At 34.2% G+C, this 17,838-nt stretch overlaps 1 protein-coding gene across 3 annotated transcripts in view; it reads left to right on the top strand.

Moving 5' to 3' along the window:
• Window positions 1-17,838, top strand: part of CNTN1 (contactin 1) — a 347,755-nt gene that overhangs the window by 295,834 nt on the left and 34,083 nt on the right. For all 3 annotated transcript variants that reach the window (XM_026000122.2, XM_072765564.1, XM_026000123.2), the window contains 5 exons: window positions 3,311-3,545; window positions 6,108-6,211; window positions 13,946-14,132; window positions 16,492-16,604; window positions 17,407-17,563. In XM_026000122.2, coding sequence (XP_025855907.1) covers window positions 3,311-3,545; window positions 6,108-6,211; window positions 13,946-14,132; window positions 16,492-16,604; window positions 17,407-17,563 — 796 coding nt within the window. The remainder of the gene's footprint in view (window positions 1-3,310; window positions 3,546-6,107; window positions 6,212-13,945; window positions 14,133-16,491; window positions 16,605-17,406; window positions 17,564-17,838) is intronic.

The following is a 17,838-nucleotide window of genomic DNA, read 5'->3' as shown; positions in this document are numbered from 1 at the left end:
TTCTGGTCCTCTCTCCCTTTTTCAGTGCCCTCTGGAACCCCAATTATACATAGATTCTTCCTTCTGGGGCTGTCATTTATTTCCTTAACCTTTCCTCATGGTCTTTTCTTTTTCTCTTTTTTCCTTAGCTTCCTTCCTTGCCATCAACTTGTCTTCTATGTCACTCACTCTTTCTTCCACCTAATTAGCCCTCGTCATTAGGATCTTCAGTTTGGATTGCACTTCATTTAATTTTTTTTTTTTAATTTTGGCCTAATTAGATCTAAATTCTGCAGTCATGAAGTCTCTTGAATCCTTTATGCTTTTTTCCAGAGCCACCAGTAACTTGATAATTGTGCTTCTGAATTGGATTTCTGACATAGAATTGTTATCTAAATTCTGTAACTCTGTCAGAGCGTACTATTTCTGATTCTTTCTTTTGTGGTGAGTTTTTCCTTGTAGTCTTTTTCCTCAGTGAAGAGTGGCTGTATGAGTGGGCTGAGTCAATAATATCAACCACATCCTAAGTAAATTTCACCCTAAATGATTCTGACAAAGTCAGAGACCTTGCTAGAAGCAAAAACCATTTTCTTTGTGGCATTCTGGCTGTTCTCTCTTTAAATCACAGGTTGAATTTGTAGGTGTACAGTATGGTTTGAAAGTTATCTAGGTACATTGGGGGGACCAGGTGAGTTGAGGACCCTTACTCTTCTGCCATCTTTGTATACTGCATTTTTAAACTTAATATTATTTTGCATGTAATTTTATTTTTGCAAGACTCCTTGAGGTTTTGTTATTTTAATTTGCATGGAATAAGATGTTAACTTTCATTCCAACATACTTTCATTACATCTGTAATTGAATTTTGAAAGACAAATTTTAGCTGCAAGCTTATCTAACCTGCACTTTGAATAGACATCTACTTCTGAGTATCTGACAAACTCATGATGACTTTTCTTCTATGGAAATTGTGCATTTCACAATCCTTTATCCAAAATGTAACTTTACTTTAAGAAAAAAAAGAGAAAAAAACCAGTGATCAATAGCACAAACAAGAATAAATTACTAAAATTATTATTTTTTTTCTCTGACGCAAGTCAGATCCTTTACCTGGCTTGCTATGGCTTCGTGTACAGTTCCTAACCAAAAATAGATAATGAATGCCTAAAAGATTAAGCAAACCATCAACTATTTGACTGCAGATATTTTTGAACCCACTGTGATGTGGCAACCCAATTTTAATTTATAACATTTTCTCTGGACATTCAATACCCAAAGACTTAGTTTAAAAACTTGTATCAGTGCTTCTTTTTATATTCTTATTATTTATTTATTTTGAGAAAGCATGTGTGTATGTATGCAAGAGGGGAGAAGGGCAAAGGAGCAAAGGGGGAGAGAGAATCATAAGCAGGGCTAAACCTCATGACCTGAGATCATGACCTGAACTGAAGTCAAGAGTTGGGTGCTCAACCAACTGAACCACCCAAGTGCCGCTCATGCCCCTCAGCACATGTTTTTATTTTATTTTTTAAAAGATTTTATTTATTTGAGAGAGAGAGAACATGGGGAGGGACAGAGAGAGGGAGAGAGGGACAAACAGACTCTAGCTGAGTAGAAAGCCTGACATGGACCTTCTTCCCAGGACTCCAGGATCATGACCTGAGCCAAGGGCAGATGCTTAACTGACTGAGCCATCAGTGCCCCTCAGCACCTATTTTTAAATTGGAATTTGCATTCAGAATTGTGACTTTGATCACTAGTGTAATCTATTATGATAAGTCAATCTCAGAAGTTACCCAAAAGACTTGTTATTGAGGCATCCAGAATATTTTAATGTTTTATGACCCAAAGTGCATTTCTATATCAATGTAATACATATAAGGGCAGATATTAGGAAAATTAGAATATTTTACTCTTTTTATATGTGACTTGATTTTTTTCTTAACTTGGTGGGTTATCAGTTTCAGAATAAGATGAGGGGCTTATCGAAAATTCGTAATGAGAAATCCTATTCTAAAAATTATAAATCAAGTCTCCGGGAATACAACTTGAAAATCATTTTTTTTCCCTAGTTTTATTAAGGGATTTTTTTAATTTGGAAATTTTTTCCAGTTGCATTGAGATTTGAAATCTCTATAGCTGAGTCTGGTATACTCTAATTTGCAAAAAAGTAGGTAGGTAACTATCAAGAAGGAAAATGTTTACTATAGAAACATTAGGCTATATTTTCTAATAATGAAAAAAATAACAATTTGTGCATCCGTGGGATCATGTTTCAGGATGTACTTTTCTATACCATCATGTTTGATGTAAGTATATTCAAACAACTATGGTATGTTTACTTCAAGGTTTTTTCTCAAGATAACTTTGATTTTTCTGGTGAAAAAAATAAATATACAATTTACATATTTTCTTACTGACTAAATAAGACTAAATGAGTACTTACTGGAACTACTTTTACCATCACTTATAAATATGGATTGTTAAGGCTGACATGAACTTCTTTATTGGGCAGTTGACATGTAAAATAATAAGAGTCAGAAAATAATGCCAAACAGAGCACTTTTTTTACTATTGTGTCAGATAAGGGCCCAAAGCCAGTCTCCTACAGATGAGGGCAGTATCATTTCTTCCTTCACCTTCTCTCTTTTTTCTTCCAACCAGTCTCCATTGTCTGGTTACAAGACAGATATTTTAGTCTTGTATAACTCCCTTAACATTACCTTTCAAATCTAAAGAAAGTAACTAACTCATTCATTAAATATTGCTAGAGGCTTTCTAGGTTCTAGGAGTAAAGGTAAATGAAAGTCCCAGAAACCCTTCCCCTCATGAAACTTATATTTTAGTAGTTGAGAGAAACAATGAAGTGGATAAATAAGTCATATAGCATGGATCGTGGGACTGTTAAAGAGAAGAAAATAAAGCAGGAATGTGGGATATGAGGTATTATGGAAAGAGTCTTGAAATGGCATATTCTGTGACTGGGAAGGCCACAACTGAGTGATTTTTACCTCAAGAAAATGAGGGAAGGGGGCTTCTGTTGTATGGAAGAGCATTGTAGGGTGAAGGAATTGAATGTAAAATGCCCAGAGAGGAAGCCCCCCTTGAGATATTACAGGAAGAGCATCCTTGGTAAGTGAAGTCATTACTTGTTTGAACATGTTTTTGCCCTGGCATTTTCAGGCAGTACTAACTGATGAACATATTTTCTTAAGTACATTTTTACAAAGAACATGCTTCCCTATGTACAGTTACTATTATTTGCATTGACATTCCCCCCTATCAACTAATGTATTGCTTAAACCTATTCAATATTTCAATTTCTGTGTAGCCTTTGTCAAGAGAATACCACTACGGCAACAATTTTGGTTACATAGTGGCATTTAAGCCATTTGATGGGGAAGAATGGAAAAAAGTTACAGTTACTAATCCAGATACCGGCCGCTATGTCCACAAAGACGAGACCATGCGCCCATCTACTGCATTTCAAGTCAAAGTAAAGGCCTTCAACAACAAAGGAGATGGACCGTACAGCCTCACAGCAGTCATTAATTCAGCACAAGATGGTAGGTGAAAGAAAGACCTTACCAATAGGATGAGGGAGGGGAGAAGCTGAAGCTTCTGGCAGGCATTTGTCTGCTGCCTTTATGGACTTACAAAGATCTTTTCATAATACTAAGCATTTAGTAAATGAGTATTATTTGGATCCAAATTAAAATGTCACTCTAACCAAGTAAAGACAAGAATGCCTCCCAAACCTCTTTCATCCTTGAGATCATGTCCATGAAAGTTAGGAAATCTCCACTAAAATAGTTGTAGACTCCTGTTCCTGGCCTCTTGGTTCTAATTTTAAAGTCAGAAATTCTTCATACATGATGGGAACCTCAATATGTGTGTGCATTCACAACATTTACTGCTTATAAATTACTTAACTTACACTTTTTGGGGGAGCAAAATTTCCCCCTTTTAACCCTAAAAGTGTGTATTTATAACATTTATGTTAGTTTTTTGTCATTACAATAGAGCACTGAAATTTTATTAAAGGGAATCTAAGCATAATTCTATGAAAATGGAGTCAGAAAGGCAGTAGAATTTCTTTCTTGGAAAAGGAAAGACTTGGAAGACTTGGAAGACTATTTAAGAGGATAAATATATAGATACTAGCCCTCTTTGTTTTTCTAGAAACTCTAACTGATCTGAGCATGGTCCTAAAGAACTCTATAGGTCTATGCTAAATAATTTATAGTTTTAGATTATACATAATGGTATTGATTTCTGTGATTTCCTATTTAAGACACTAGTTTTTTATTATGATTTTCCTATTTAAAGAAACATAAGACCTCTTTATTTTTTTTAAAGATCTACTTATTATATATCCATCTCCTGGGCACTCTGTAAATATTATTGGCTAGAAAAGCAAATAAGGATTTCATTGCCTTCTGACCTAACACATTTATCCTTGGCCAAGTTCTCTTTGCACATGTATAAAAAGCACAAATGGAAGAGTGTGAGGACTTAAATCTGTAGGAGATACTCCTCTGATCTCTTAGAGGAAAAACACTCTATTCATTTACCCAATTTTTACTATTTTTACTACAAAATAAACATTTAGTTACCCCATAGAACTCACATATGCTATTCAGTCATATAGTTATTAACTTTCATATTTGTTAAAAAGTCATTCCATGATCTTACAACACAAACATGAAAGGCAACCACATATATATTCATATGTGTGTGTGTTTATATGTAAGGCAACCATATATATACATATGTTTTAATATATATGTGTGTAAATACACACACACACTTTTTAAGTTAGTTAACTCAACTAAATACATATAAAGAAGAAAAATAGTAATTATTTAAGTTTATAATCAATTCAAGACTTTTTAGTCCTGAGTAATAAATCTTAACATTCTCTGTGCTTGCTCTGATTCAGCAGAAATATGATAACTTGACTCAGTGTTACCTGTTTGAACAATATGAGTATATCTCACAGGGGAAATGAAAGTAAAAAGCATTTTACAAGTTACCTTCTCACCCAATGTCAATTTTTTATTGGTTTTATTTGATGCTAAAGTAGTCAGGCAAAAGGCCATGCTTGTCATCTCTTTAGTCATGGCCATCTGCATTTAATTATATTTCTTTCCTAAATGTTTCATGAGTCTCATAAAACCTGCATGTGCTGAAACTTGTATAAGTGTTCATCTTTGCTTTTATTGCTAAGAAGTCTATCATAGTGCTACGCATTTACCTTGATTTAGAAAAGCAACAGTGTTCATGTCCAGGACATTTTTAACATAAAAGAGGATTATGGCTTGTTAATAAAAGACAATAAAAATTGATCATTCTTTCTTAAAGATTTCCTTAGTTTCTTTGTGTAATTTTCATAAGGGATGTAAATTACTTTTTTTTCACTGAACAGAGGCCTTTTTGATACATACTTGACTTGATGCCCAGTTGGATGATTAGACTTATAAAAGCTTTCCTGAGCCTAAGAAGCAGTGGGTGTCACAACTTGTTTCAAAGGATCTTAAAAAAAAAAAAAAATTAAAAAAAAATAGCATCTCTACGTATCTTTAGCTCCTGTAAATAAAAAGTCTGAGGAAATTGAAAATTAATTGTAATGAACAATGTTTTATAATAAATACCAAATTTCCTGTTTTTTTATAATGTAGAGTTGATAAACTAAATGTAATAATTTAATCTGCATCCATGGGCTTTCTTAAGCAGATTAATGGGAGAAATGCAAAAAAAAAAAAAAAAAAAAACCAAAAAATTAGTACAGTTCTTGCTCAATGATATTAGAAAAATCCACAAAGCTTTCCATATTTTTTAAAAGTGTGTCTGTATATGTGTATTTTATGTATGTAAAAGTCTGTATTAACATTCTTGTAGATGACTATGTGTGTGTATATATCATTGATGACCATGAAATAAAGTAGTATTAGTAGAGCGAGAGAAAAAGATAGTGAAATTATTGGACTTACCTTATTTTACAAATATGAAAACTACTTGAAAATATTAAAATATAGTTTTAATCCATTTATTCAGCAAATGGTGCTATTTGAATTTTGTTATATAAGGATCTTATATAAGAATATAATGTTCTCATCAAATTTCAGCTCCCAGTGAAGCCCCAACAGAAGTAGGTGTAAAAGTCTTATCATCTTCTGAGATATCTGTTCATTGGGAGCATGTTGTAGAAAAAATAGTGGAAAGCTATCAGGTGAGTTCAATTTTTATAAAACTATAAACATTTATTCATAAATGTATTAGCATCAGTTTTCAAATACGTTCCATCTTTCAATGTTCTGTGGCCATTGATTTATGTGGCAACTAACACTGTAATCTCTATGTTTAATATGTTGGGCATTTGTAAGCTAATTCCTAAAAATAAGGCACAGGTTCCTAACTGACTTATCCAGGAGAGATGTAGAATCCTGTGCATTCATAGTGAGCCAAAATAAAAACTAAGGTGATCACACTCATGGTTAAGCAAAATATTTTGAGACATTCTCATAAAATTCTGGTATATTTTAAGTTTTTCTGGAAATCATTTTGGTAATTTATAAAAGCATCCTTAAAATGTTTATTCTATTTGTCTCAGTAGTTCTAGTTCTAAAAATCTCTATAAAGGAAATACCCATAACATATGCCAAATATATGTCTCATAATGTGATCTGTGAAGGTAGAAAATTGGTAACTTTGAAAATATCACAAAGAAAACTTCCTTTGATTTGGGTCTTTAAAGACCAGCAGAAATAGCCAGATAGAAAGGGGAGGATTTGTATTAAAGGGAAAAAGACCTGGAAAATTGAAGCTGGAATGGGGTCTCTAATACAAGATTAGCAAAATTTAGCCATGATTGTGCAGGAAAAGTGAAATCATCTCATATTTTTAAGCACAAAGAGTGAAAATATCCTATCTTTGCAGATGATCAAATGGATGCCAAGGTTCAATGACTTGCTTCAGCACAAATTAAGTGTCAAAGCAATATGTAAAACTCAGCTTTTCTGATTCACAGTTCAGGGCTTTATGCCAAACCACAGACTCCTCTCTGTTTTAGACAGTGAATGGACAGTGAATGACCTTCGGAAGCTACAGGCAGTGAGCTGCCCACCCAGTCAGCCAGCCCTCTCAATTCTTGTGTTCTCCCTTCTTCATCTTTCCATGAAATATTAACTCCTTGAGGGTAGGATTTTGTCTGCTTTGCTCTCTCAGTGCCAAGAACAGTGCTGGGCTCAGAGTAAACACTAAACAGACACTCACTGAGCGCTGATAGTGATACTGAAGTATGATCAAATCATGTGTTACAATCTGGCTTTTTCAAAGCCATGTTTCTAAGGAGTAACCACAAAACCAACCCAAGCTTTAAGTTTTAAATATGTAAAATATCAGGAAGCTCTACATCTCCTCTCTTTTTTTTTTTTTTTGTACTGTAGGTTACGATTTTGATGCATCTCAAAGTGTCTTCAGATAAGCTTTGCAAGGGTTGAGCTGAAGTTATTACAAAAGAGTGAAATGGTAGAAGTAAACTGGAAAGACCCAATATTCATAAATTATTAAACTGACAATTACATTTACCGCTATTATAAAAGGAATGGGAAAAATAGAGAAATTCACTAGCTGTTACAAACCCCTGTAATAAATTTAAGGTTTCATGGAAGAAGATACCAGTATTTGGAACTTGAAAGTCATGTTTTGGACCAGAGCATTTTTTCTTAAAAGATTAGTTACTTACTTTTTAAAAGATTTTATTTATTTGAGAGACAGAGAAAGGGAGAGAGAGAGAGAGAGAGTGAGAGGGGGAGAGAGAGAGAGAGAGAGAGCAGAAGTGGGAGGAGGAGGGACAAGCAGACTCCCCACTGAGCAGGAAGCCTGATGTGGGCTTAATCCCAGGACTCCAGCATCATGAGCCAAAGGCAGACATTTAACCAACTGAACCACCCAGGTGCCTCGAAGAAAGGATTGTTTAATACATAACTCACTCACGAATTAAATTGCTAATTATATTCTGCTTTTTAAAAAACATTGTCTTTGCTTAAGAATTATGTATTGACTATTTTATAATTTCTAACAAGCAGAGAACAAAGAAAATATGAGTCAGGAAGCAATGATAATAATCAGAAAATAAGCTTTTTTCATTGGAAGTAAACATCAATTAAGAATTTTCAATTAAATAGCAAAAAATTTTTAGCAGATCATATTTTCTCAAATGATAATTTTCAAGGAAAAATGTATGCCATTGAGGAATTTAATTTCACAGATATCTGACTTTTTGCAACTCCATAGTAAGTAGAAAATTGTCAGCTCTGTTGCCAAGCAGATCCAGATTGATCTGCTCTGAGAAATTTGGTACAAAATTTATTTGAAATTTGGTACAAAATTTATTTGTAATTTCTGAGTGTTGTTTTTTTCACCTGGAAAGCTGAGAAAGTAATCATCCCTCATAGGACTGTTGTGTGGAATGAAATGAAAGCATTTAATGCTTTTCCTTGTTCTATGTCATTGAATAGTTGAAGATGATGATGATATCAGTGATGAAAATGATAATAATATTAAATATAAGAATGAAAGCATTTGTTGAGCCCTTGCTATGCTAAACAGTTAAGCTTATTGTATTGAATCCACATGATCCTAGGGAATAGATACTATTATTATCCCTGTTGTAAAGATGAAGAATTTGAAATTTAGAAACATATGTCTGGGTAATTATTGGCATAACCAGATTTGAACCTAGGTCTTGTCTTTCCAAATAAATTAAAAATATTGGAAATAAATTACAAGATTATTGTTTCCATTTGTTCTTTCTTAAAAACCTTTTGAGTCTTTGACACAGAACCTTGAATATCAAAGAGACAAGCATGAAAGCTTAAAAGAGAATATCTGTAACATTTATCCTCCTGTAAGAAAATGCCCCTGTATGGAGGTATGAGGGGTTCCTCGACTGAGTATAATGTGGTTATTGTTTCTATTTTAAAATATGATGGGAGAAGCCAGCAGTTTAACAAGATAGATGGTTGAGAAAACTAATATCCCAGTGCACTTCCTATAAAAAGGTACTCAGAGTCTAAGTTATAAAGAAACAGAGAAAAAAAGTAACACATTAAGAAAATAAAATAAAAAACTGGAGAAGCCTAGCTCCTATGTGATTGACCCCATCTCAAGGTTAATTTCCTGATATTTCAAGTGAGAACTGTAGGCAATTGAGTTTAAAAATAATCTCTTCCCTTGTGGTTTTAAAGTACATCTCAGTAGAGTGTTTAAGTTTTACTCATTTTTTCCTCTTGCCTAGTTAAAGAGCTCCCCACTTCTAACCTTAATACCATTAAGTTTTCCTGCAGCATAGGTGAACTAGAAGAATGTAAGAAGTGCTCACCCAGCAGGTAAAAACATTCACTTCACTTAATGAAAGCAAGCAAAATATGCTATCAGGAATAACAAATGCAAAAACTCTTAGCAGCTGAATCAGAGATTAATGCAGATGATTGATTTCACAATTATCTTAAAATGTTTTTTTTTTTTTAAGATCTTATAAATTTATTTATGAGATACACAGAGACAGGCAGAGACAGAGGGGGAAGCAGGCTTTCACAAGGAGCCTGATGTGGTTACTCGATCCCTGGACCGGGATCAGGCCCTGAGCCAAAGGCAGATGCTCAACCACTGAGCCACCCAGGCATCTTTATCTTAAAAAATTTTCAATCCTGAGTAATCTACTTAAATTTTGTTAAAGGTTCATTTATTATGGTGAGCATAAACTAATACTTAGGAAGTGCTTCATTTTCTTATTTTGACGAAGGCATCTATATTTATCTGGATCTGCTCAAAGCAGAGTCTGACACACAGGTGTGGGAAAATGTAGTGTTTTATTTTTGCTGTTGTTTGTTTGTTTGTTTTAATATCATTCCAGGGAACAAGGATGAGGAAAAAGGGGAATGGACAGGGAAAGGGGAAGCTCAGATAGGAAGATGCTTTATCTTTTTGGCAAACCCTGTGGGCAGCCCTCACTGTATTGTGTGGGATCTTTGAGGACCTTTAGAATGTGGCTCAGAACTGCCCTTCCTGGGAGGAAAGCGGAGGTGGAGCATTCCTCCACTCTTGTTCCCCACTGGTGAAGGTGGCCCCCTGAGCATCACCTCCCCTCTCACTTACATGGACTGAGGGATAAGTTTCACTTGCAATATCAACATCAACCTGAGACTGGGAGTGAGAGCTCGTACGTAGCACTAGCACAAGTGAAATGCTAACTGGTTGTACTTACAAGAAGTTAATTGAAGCCTACATAGAATTGGTTGGTCCCTGCACCAGTGGCTGAAATAAAAGAATTTTAAATAGTTCCCCAAAGTTATAAGAATACAGATTTGAATGATTTCTATTACTGCTATTCCTTTCACATAGAATATACTAATAATCTAAGCAGTCTGATACTTGGATAGTATAGTTATTATATATTTCTAGAGATTGAGATATTTTGTGTCAGTCTCATTTTTTCAATTATATAATCATATTAATTTTTTCCTAAATGCTATATTAAATGCTTAACCAAAGAATATTAACTTGTCACGTGATTTTTTTTCTCAGAAAACTCAGAATTGAAAGGACAGAACTTAGAAATCTGATACAAAAGTTTATCAAAGTAGAAAATAATAAAATGGGGCAATCCTAATTTTCAGAAGTGCTAAACATCTTTAGGCATTTCCATAATTGTAATATCCATTTCTTTATTCTAATCCCCTTTGGAGAAAGTGAGGTTAAAAGAGCCACTTTTCCTGCAAATTTCTTAAATTTTCCTGGGAAGAGTATAGCTATGTTATCCTTGTACAAAAGTAGTCTTAGCATAGCACACAAATTTATGAAAAGTATGATATTCTTTTGTTAAAGGTTTTCCTTTTAGCTTCCTAATACTTTTGTAAAGAGTGCCTTTTCTTGGGGCAAAATAATATACTTCGATCTCTCTGTCAAAGATATGTGATTTTATGTGAACTTAAACATTTTGATTTCTTCCTTTATTTTCTTAATGAGATCTATGATAACTAATGTCAGCTTGGGTCTTCACTGCATTCCCAGCACCCAGCACAGTAACTGGTACAAAATGCTACCTGATAGCTATTTGTTCAATGAGTAAAAAAGTACCATACATCAAATGCAGTCCTATGCACACAGTGTCAAAAATAAATAATAAATACCTGTCTTCAAAGAATTTTTAATCTAATAGGAGTAGAGAAAGACAAGTCATGAGTCAGTCTCATAATTGTTTAATAAACACTATGATAGATTTACAATAGACAAAGGATGCTGTGGGGATTTTAGAAATAGTAGAGAAAGAGTGAAAATTATAAAATGTCACAGCATTAAATAGAAATAGATACATTGTATGTTACTGTAGCATATGAAGATGAATGTATGGTTTACTATCCATAAAGCAGGACCTGCAACGTGTATGTGTGTATGTATTTTCTAGTCATGATAATCCATTTCCACTAATTCATCCAGGCTCTCTTTTGGTCTCCTTGGTGATTAATCAAAAGCAACACATGTGTTCTGCTCTATGACTAACGGGTTGCACCCTCACTCCAAGCTATTTTCTCATAGATTATTGTCAGTGCTTCACCACATTGAGAAACTCAGTGAGATGATCAAGATGTAACAGCCCAAATTTATTATCTGTTTGAAAATGAAGTGCATGGCCAGTGGCTAGTTCAGAGAAAAAGAGATGGTGCCATATATTACATATATCTACTATTTATTTTAGTACTTTGAAAACATTGTAAGTTACATGTAAACATGTACTTCAAAGAGAGATTATTAAATCAACTCATTTTGTCTCAGATGCTTTCATTTATAAAGATTAACTATACTGTGAAAAGTTCAAACAAGTCTCATTGTCTAAAATAAGGAGTGAAGGACTATTTGGCACACTCAATAATTCTTTCTGCTTCCTAGTTAAAAGGCATAGCTAAGTCACTGATTTAATTTATTGTGAATTTTAATGGAGACTGACCACACAAATCCCTGCTAAAATTTGATGAATAAAGTCATTTCTCATTTCAGATATAGGTACAAATAGTAAATTAAGAAAAGCTTTGTTCTTTTATTTTGTATTACCAAAATGCCTCATGGAAATTTGAGTGAGAAGGTAGAAAATTTTTGTCACGTTAATTCCTCATTTTAGTACATAATGTCTTCTAGAAATGGCCTTTATTATATTAATCTGGTTAAAAAGTTTCTTTAAGCTGGATAGGAAATTTGTTATAATGGAATGAGGATTTTAAAAGGTGGTATATATCTCAGTCGACAAACATACATATGGAAATGCATGAACTTCATGGACTTTGAATACTATGAAACATTTTAGGGTACGTGGCTAATACTACTTTAGTGCCTAACATTTCCTTAGCTCTTCAGTGAAGCAATACAAGTGGCCTATGTATTATCTAGTTCAAATGCCCACTAAAATATAGGCCATCCTCCTTCTCAGATGAGAAGACTCAGACTCACTGTCTGAACACTTTTTAGAACCCAGAAACACTCCTTCCCAAGGAAGCTCCCCTCCTTCGAAAGGCTTTTGTCTACCAACTGAGATCTGTCTCTGGAGACATTTGTTGCAATTCTACTTCCTTGGTTCTAAGCCCATTCTTCTCAGAAGACAGGAATGCCAAGGAGATCCTATCAAAACCATTAGGAAAAGTATTATTGATGTGAGAAAAATGAATACAAGTAAGCAAAATAAAAATATTCCAAAGGAAACCAATTAGCAATTTAGTAACCAGCCTTTGTTCTGAAGTGTGCTCATTCTACATATAAACCTTACTTTGTTACTAAGTGAATTGGAGCCATCTAGTTCCATTTTATGATGATTTGTTTTATGTAAATGAATCATTCAAGATTACTTAAATATTAGATATTATTGTCTAGGTTCACAATTGGTTAATTGTGAAATTAAATGTCCATCACTTTATAGACAGGGAATCTAAAATATGTAAAATACCAATATATTTATAAGCAATCCTTTCCTTTTCATTTACATTCTAGATATATAGATTTCTGGCCAATAAAACAGCCATATTAGAAGGATGAGACTTATAATTCACAAGTTCTACTTAAACTTTAGGAGACAAGAAAGAATGTCATTGATACATTTGTTGGTAAAAGTGACCAGTTCTAATCATAACATGGATGACATTTTTAAAGGTAGGAATGCCTGGGTGGCTCAGTGGTTGAGCATCTTCCTTTGGCTCAGGGCGTGATCCTGGAGTCCTGGGATAGGGTCCCGCATCGGGCTCCCCACAGGGAGCCTGCTTCTCCCTCTGCTTATGTCTCTGCCTCTCTCTCTGTGTCTCTCATGAATAAATAAATAAAATCTTTAAAAAAATTTTTTTTAATAAATTTATTTAAGGATAAATAGGTTCCTCAACTATTAAGCTATAAGGCATAGTATTTCTGATATCTGGCCTCAATATAGGTTCAAAGGAAATAATTTTGCCTACATATTTCTAAAATGAGCTAGCAGAAAGTTATTACACTGGCATGTTCTAGGCCACATGACTGTTTTTGTCAAACAAATTTCCTGTTTTATTAATGACTCATAACAAATTTGATATGATATAAACAGAAATAAAACAGAAAACAAATGTTAAAAATTATTGTGGAAATGCTTCCAGAGATCAGTGTTATACTTTGAAGGTAAATCATATGCAATTTGGGTTTTTTTTTTCTCTTTTGTTGTTAGTGTGAGACTATTCAGGCCATGAGATGAGCCTTCGATTTGTCATGAGATCTTCCTTTGACCTACATTATGTGCCTTGTCATATTCTGACAGAAGTATAAGTACCATCAAGTAAGATTTGAGTATATGGCACTCAGACAGCATTATTAGTATCAGAGCCAGTTGAAAAGGATTTTCACAATTGAAATGTCTGAGTCTTGACAGAATCTAACTCAATTTGAATGTTTACAGATTCGGTACTGGGCTGCCCATGACAAAGAAGCAGCTGCCCATAGAGTTCAGGTCACCAGTCAAGAGTACTCAGCCAGACTAGAGAACCTTCTGCCCGACACCCAATACTTTGTGGAAGTCAGGGCCTGCAATAGTGCAGGGTGTGGACCTCCCAGTGACATGATTGAGACCTTCACCAAGAAAGCACGTGAGTTTCAACATTTGTATTCTAGACCTGGCAAAAAATACCAGTTGACGTAATCACCATGCAGGTACATTTAAGAGAAATTTACTCTCGAGCAGTCTTAGCACATTCAGTTTTCAATTTTATCCTTTACAATCACCCAAGATTTAAAAAAAAATCCCACATTTAGTTATTGTATCTGATGGAAAAATGTGGATAATGTCTTCCTGCATTTAATGTCCCTATATAGAAACAAAATTACAGAAGCTCTCTTTGTAAAGACCTTCCCCCCACCTCAAATTTTGTGTCATTAGATAATCAATTTGTCTCTCTGTTATTATTTTGAACAATGTTTTTATAGGAGTGCATCAATAGCATGAGAAAATTAAAACTCTGCTTATTTTCCTTACTTTTATTTATAAGCCTTTGTTATTGCACAGTGCAAATGCAAGTTAAATGTTGTAGCATTCTGTTTGCTTTCTTATTACCATATGTTTTCACTGTTTATATAACAAATGCCTACCCCGCTTAGATCTTTCAGTCGTTCTTGCCTCTCTGGCTTCACTTTGATATCTCCTTCTTGAACCCATATTGAATATATAGAAAAAGAGAATTTATGTTCAAGACTCTAGGGAGTATTGCAAGAATTTAAAGACATGAATACAATTAGGGTTTGACAATTTTATAAAATTACTTGGGGAAAAAGTAACAACATGGCGGTAAGATATCAGACTTTGGTGTTGGATATGGGTTTCAGATTTGTCTTTGCCACTTACTAAATGTGTGACAATAGACAAATTACCTCATACCTTTAAACCTGTTTTCTGATTTGTAAAAGGAGCATTCATTCCTGGGGCATTTGTTCCTTTTATTTTTTTTTCTGTTTATTCATTCATCAAAAGTATATTATGTGCCCATCACTGTTCTAATGGTGGAGGATACAGAAGGGATCAAGCCAGATCCAGAGCTTCTTCTCATAGGATTTACAACTTAATGGAAGGACATGGAAAAAAAAAAAACAACTGAAAAATAAGTATGTATGAAAATATCAGATGACAGGGCAATAAAATGAATAAACATAATAAAATTGAAGGTGACTTGGGTGGAAGCTGAATTCCAATTAAGTGATCAGAAAAAGCCTCTTTGAGAAGATGCCATGTGAGTCATATATATGAGTATATAAGTCATAAGAAGGGCCCACTATGTGATGACTGGCAGGGTGGAAACTATTTCAGGTAGAGAAAATAACTAGTGTAAAGCCTTAAGTGGGAATAGTTTGGTATGCTTTGAGTATAGAAAGACCAGTGGGCCCAGAGTGTAGGCTGAGGTGAGAAGAGGAAGTATGCTGGGGTTGAAATATAAAGGACCTCATAGCTGTAAGTCATGTTAGGAGTTAGAATTTTTTCTAAGTCTCATAAGAGCCATTGGAAGGTTTTAAGGTAGAGAGTGATACCTAATATATATATATATGTATATATATATATGTATATATATATATATATATACATATTAAAGTTATTCTGGCTTCTGGATGGGCAATGGGTGGTGATGGAGTAAGAGTAAAGTCAAAAGAGCCAATTAGGGGAAAATTTTAGATGGTAGAACTAATTGATAATGGATATAGAGAGAAGTAGAAAATTTTCTGCAGACAGAGTTGACAATTTGGTGCTGATTTGGATGTTGGCATGGATGAAATGGGAGACTAAGTACTGGATTTTTTATTTAGAAACTCAGAATTCAATTGTGTTATTTGCCAAAAAAATGGGAAAACCCACAGAGAGGAAGATTTGGAAGTACATGGCAAATGTTCCATCCTGATTATATTTGAGAAGCCTTTTAGACATCCAAGTAGAGAGAGGCAATTGGGACAAATCCTAGGTCATGTCAACATCTTGAATTAGTCAGAGGACATGAACCAGGATGGGATGGTTAATGGAAAGGAGCAGCCAGAGAGGTAGAAGGAAAACCAAATGTTAAGAAATCATGAATTTAAGAAAAGGATGAGATTCAGAAAGGGATTAGAAGGTCAACTCTCTGGAATTCTGCAAAGGTATTAAGTCTGAAAAGAATAAAACATGACATTAGATTTGACTGACTAGAGATGATAGATGACCTTAAAAAACAGCAGTTATAAAAGGTGGTGAAAAAAGAAACCCAAGTAAAGAACAATGACAAGAGACTAAAAGATACTTACATGACCTACCTCACAGGCCATGGGTACATTAAAGGAACCCAAGGACACAACTAAGCAGCCTAGTGTGTGGCATGTAGTAAGCACTCAGTAGCTTTTGTTGTCACATCATTAGCATAATTGACTCTAGGCAGTTTGCAGAACTTAAGTTGGATATGGTGACTGTCACTTGCATATTATTACTTTCCACAGCTCCAAGCCAGCCACCAAGAATTATCAGTTCCATAAGATCTGGTTCACGCTACATAATTACCTGGGATCATGTGGTTGCGCTATCAAATGAATCAACAGTGACAGGATATAAGGTATGTAAAAGGTTACAGGATTAGTCCACACACAGGCTTTATTCTTATAAAAAGTGATTGATGTTTGGACTTGATTGATGTTTGTTTCAACAAAACCCATTCAGCTTTCTTATTCTAGTCATACAAGAGAATCAAATGACATAACACCATGTTAAATTTTGAAATGAGGAAATATGTGAATCCTACAAAAATGGTACATCAAGTGAGCAAGATAGGTAGAATAACTGCTTTAAGGAATAGAGTTGTTAAAATAATCAGTGCATAAAGAGGAGAAAGAATCCATTTTTGTTTGGCAACGACTTAAGAGTGTTGCCTAATGCACAGCACACTCTGTATTGAGTTACATTCCATAAATGAACAAACAAAAAGGAAAAAGATTATTTCTGTATATTCTCTATATCACATATTTTTATTGAATACTAAACTTTAGGAATAATGTAAAAAAATTAAATTATGAGACAATGTCTTAAGATGACTTCAATATGTTGAAAGAGCCCTCATTTTATACCTCTTCCATAAGAAAAAAAACCTCATTTACCCCTCTCTTTAATTTAGGTTATCAAAAAAAAAAAAAGTCAGCTGCTTAAGAAACTTCCCCTTGGATCACCCTAAAAAAATAGGTGAAATCGATTTTTGTGAATTAAAAATAACATGAATTTTCCATCTAGTGTTACACACAGCTTTCTAGGATTTTTTTTTATTATTAATAAGAGTCTAAAACATTTTCATTATAGTTTTAGTGTTTTTGGCATTGGCTCATTAGTCCACTTTATTAAGTATACCTATTTTGGTACTTTTTCAGGTACTCTATAGACCTGATGGCCAGCATGATGGCAAGCTGTATTCAACTCACAAACACTCCATAGAAGTCCCAATCCCCAGGGATGGAGAGTATGTTGTAGAGGTTCGTGCACACAGTGATGGAGGAGATGGAGTAGTGTCTCAAGTCAAAATTTCAGGTAAGCCAGGCATTTAAGATGCATTTCTATTAAGTATTTGTAAGGTTTTAGGCCAAAAAAGATTCTCAAGAAAAAGGTAGGATTGAGATGCACACCAATATCAGTGTTTCCCTAGGTAAATTTGAAATGTCAAGGGTGTCCTGAAACTTGGTATTTCTTCTTTTATGAGCCACAAAAGTAACTTTGCAACATACCTCATACTTTTTGATTATTATCTGGATGACAAAGCATAATTAAAATACCATAATGGGGATCCCTGGGTGGCGCAGTGGTTT

This window comes from Vulpes vulpes, chromosome 8, assembly GCF_048418805.1.
Source record: "Vulpes vulpes isolate BD-2025 chromosome 8, VulVul3, whole genome shotgun sequence".
Classification (NCBI taxonomy): Eukaryota; Metazoa; Chordata; class Mammalia; order Carnivora; family Canidae; genus Vulpes; species Vulpes vulpes.
This window is presented reverse-complemented; position numbering and strand designations above follow the sequence as displayed.